The 4,084-nt window shown below is 35.5% G+C and overlaps 1 protein-coding gene across 1 annotated transcript; it reads left to right on the top strand.

Moving 5' to 3' along the window:
- Positions 1 to 581: 581 nt before the first annotated feature.
- Positions 582 to 4,080, top strand: LOC117125579 (sericin-1-like; the record flags this gene model as incomplete). The annotated part of the gene is made up of 5 exons (XM_033272108.1): positions 582 to 591; positions 951 to 1,004; positions 2,642 to 2,686; positions 3,416 to 3,460; positions 3,712 to 4,080. Coding segments are annotated over 5 exons (523 nt in total), but the record flags the coding sequence as incomplete, so codon positions are not given.
- Positions 4,081 to 4,084: the final 4 nt, after the last annotated feature.

Here is a 4,084-nt window from a genome sequence, read left to right on the forward strand (position 1 = left end):
TTAGTGTATTATTGTAGTTAATAGGGAGTTTTCGATGCACGACGTTAACCTTAACTTTAACGGATCACGTCATAATTTATTCATCTTGCGTTGCGGAGTACGTTAATTTCAGGATTTTACGTGCTCGACGTACGTTAGTTACGGGTGCGCATGCGTATTTCGATTTGTTTACAAAAAGGGGTGGAGCTATCGCGCTGCATGTTGGGAACTAACGTTAAAGTTAAGGTTAAGGTCGTTCGGTGAAAACTACTTAATAATAATTAGGTAATCGTATTCATTATCGCTTGCGAAATATCCCAAATATTATTGTTATTACTTTTATTATTATTATTATTATTATTATTATTATTATTATTATTATTATTATTATTATCATCATCATCATCAACATCACTATCATTATTATTATTATAATTATTATTATTACTGTAATATTACTGTACCATTATCATTTTCATTACTAGGCCTATTAATATTTCTAATATACATTACTATTATTTTTATGTGACCGAAATTTTTAATACAGTATATTAAGCGCGCTGTTCATATACACAACCCTATGATGTTTATTCTCCTTACAGGGATTGTCAGGTAACTACATTATCTGCGCTAATCTTTCAGATGTGCATTACTGTTTATAAATTATATTGTACTGTAAAAAGAAAAAAAATATATCTCTCCTATGCCTCACCCCTTGAATATTGTTGCTGAGGTCCCGTAAAATGACAGCGTATCGTATGTACAACTTGTGTTTGTGAAACAAGTGCGTATACCGTGCTTTGTTCTGATTGGTCAGTTGTTTAATTTTATTAACACATTTTGACAACTGGTACTTATTGTAAAATTATAACGATTAAACAAAAGTTAATATAAATATGACGTCATTATCACTGAAAACGCAAGCAAACGTTCGTTAATGACATTCAATTAACAAATCTATTTGTTTCAAGGTGAACTTGGTGAAAAGGGAGCACAAGGTTCTCCAGGTGTTCAAGGAATCAAAGGTGAGAGTCTAAATCCGGGAACTCAATGCGCCGTACGACGGTGGTACGACTGCTCATATGTGTGAGCGATAGACGACGCGACGCCGTCTGCTGATTGTCGGTGGCAGTCTGAACACATCGTCATTAAAACCGATTCATTGGGCACACGTCGTGGCGTGACGTTCTCCATAGAATCGCCTTAAACCTGTTTTCCACTAGGCGAATTAAATTTATTCGCGCGAATCGAAAGCGCCGGCTTATGCGCATTCGCATTCATATTTATATCGGTGTTTTTGATAAGTGAAAAATTCGCACCCCATCAGATCTCAGGAAGCGAACCGAATAAATTCGCCTAGTGGACAGGTTTTAGGACAGGATGGGCAAAAAATTTGGTCAGAGGCAGCGGTGGCCCCAGACATTTGCCGACAAGGGGTCCGACGTGTCCAACGGAGGAAAGACAGCATATTTCCAACTTTACTCTTTTTACATAGGCCTATTTGTCTATGCCTAGTCCTACTCCTCTTTTTCTTTTCCGACAATTTGCACCTTTAGCACATTCTCATCTGAGTTTTCAAATAAAACATACAATGATCCTGCCATCCTGCTAATCACAATCGGCCGATGGCTAACAAGCTAACCACTACTCACCACTACTATTTGCATCTCCTACGGTATTTTGCTGTTATGTAAATATTCACGCATTCTTGTCATGGGCCATGTTCTCTGGACGATTATCTTTTCTAACCACCATTCGTAATGTCCTTATATAATCTTTTTTCATTCAAAAAGTGCCTCTTGAATTTAATAATTTCATATAAGAACCCTTCGATTTTCATCTATTTCCATAAGCGCCCCCTCAATTTCTACTCTGTTTTCATAAGCGCCCCGTTTGAATAAGCGCCCCTCAGAAAGTGTAAAAAATATTTTAAGCGCCCGGGTGCTTATTCGCGTGAGTGCGGTACATAACATACCATTGATAAAGAATGTAATAAAAACAATATCAATAAAAATCCGTGATATGAATCAAATTATTATATAATAAAATAATAATGATAATGATAATATAATAATAGTAATTATTTTCATAATCATAATGCATCATTGGAGCAACATTTAAAAACAAAATTTTGGATTTAACACTGAGAGAGCCGCAACCAAATTCCGATGTTTCTAGCGTGCTTCCAATAACCTTCAATCACTGTCTTTATACCGCTTCATGTTGAGTTTTAATAGGCCTATTATTTTTTATACATGATCGCTGACGGACTGTAAAATCAAGATGTTTTCTAGCCAAAGATAGTTGGCGGACCGCTTACACCACAAAATAAAAAAAATCCCGAGGAGTCGCACTAATTTTGAGCTGGACAAGTATAAAGCCTATAATAGATATAATCAAAGTAATCATGTACTTACACAATTACTAACTATGCCAATTCTAAAATAAATATAAGTTGTTAAATACTTTAAATAAACACCTATAGGTACACGTGTTAAGTGAAACATATTATGTGTAGAATCTATTTCAATCGTCACTATAATCAGGGAACAATGATATGTTCCCTGCTATAATTGAGAACACCTCCTTGATGATTTCAACAACAACCATACATACTTTAAGGCCTACATTTACTTTACACATTTATGTTTACCTTTGACAGGCGTTCAAGGCCCTCCAGGTAATAGAGGACTGAAAGGCGAAAAGGGTGAGTCGTATGTTAAGCCCCAGACTGTAAATTTTATTTTACAAAAACATGTGGGATGCCTAAACATGGCTATGGTAACATCACATCATGATCATATATGCACAATCTAGACTATATATGGGCACATCATGACTATATTTATATGCACATCATTACTATAACTGAAAATTGTGATTAAGTGTCTAATACAGGCACGTACATTAAGCGGGATATATCAAGATTGTTAGTTAAATATCATTCAATATCATAATACAAATGAATAATTGCTATAAAATGTTTTTCCATGTTTGTCCATTTTTTTGCAATTATTGTTTTGTTTATATAGGCCATCCTTAATAAGATTCTACTCCTGCAGTTAATAGCCTTCATATACTATCATTTTTATGTGCGCAAATTCAATTATTATTATTATTATTATTATTATTATTATTATTATTATTATTATTATTATTAGCTTTTTTGTTATTGTTTCTGTTATTATTGTAAATTTGGTTATTCTTGTTATTTTTATATTACTTATTATTATCACGTATTCGTTGTGTCATTAACGTCATCGTCGTAATCATTGTCATTGCCCATCGTCGCCGTCGTAGTTATTGTCATTTGTTTCACATTATTTAAATATACAAAAAGTTTATATATGCTTTTCGAAAATAAAATGAAACCATTGCAGTTAATAATATCATAATATGTACATCTTAAACTGAATTAAATTATCTATTTTTGCAGGTTACATTGGAAAACATGGACCGATGGGTCCAAAGGGGGATACTGGTGAGTTGTATCTAGAGTATATTGATAAAGTAACCAGAAATGCTTTAAGAAATTTACAGTCTCCTCTTCAAATTTATTTAAATCCCGTTCCAAATCTTCTTGACATAAATGGTCACCTCATTATTGTTTTACAAGCTTCGAATGCTATTTGCTATTTCTGAGAATCACATTTACATTACTGTATATTTTTGGTGCTTATCATTTATTTGACATTTTCTTAAATTATTAAAATGAGAATATTACTTCGGCAGGTAGCATTGGCGAAAAAGGACATCTTGGACCTCGCGGTCCTGTCGGACAAAAGGGTGACATGGGGTCTCGAGGGAGTAAAGGAGATACTGGATCACCAGGTATCACTGGTGCTAAAGGAGCCAAGGGGTCCCAGGGAAGCCGGGGTGTCAATGGTGCCATTGGCGCTAAGGGAAACAAAGGGTCATCAGGATCTCCAGGTGCTACCGGAGCCACTGGTGTTAAGGGGGATAAGGGTTCTCAAGGCATTCGGGGTACTTCTGGAACCAATGGTGCTAAAGGAGCCAAAGGGTCACAAGGAATTCGGGGAGCTGCAGGAGCCACTGGTGTCAAAGGAACCAAGGGTTCAGTTGGGGCTCGGGGTGCTACAGGCAC

Source organism: Anneissia japonica, unplaced genomic scaffold (genome assembly GCF_011630105.1).
Source record: "Anneissia japonica isolate Jap-2015-1 unplaced genomic scaffold, ASM1163010v1 scaffold25949_len4117_cov111, whole genome shotgun sequence".
Taxonomy (NCBI): domain Eukaryota; kingdom Metazoa; phylum Echinodermata; class Crinoidea; order Comatulida; family Comatulidae; genus Anneissia; species Anneissia japonica.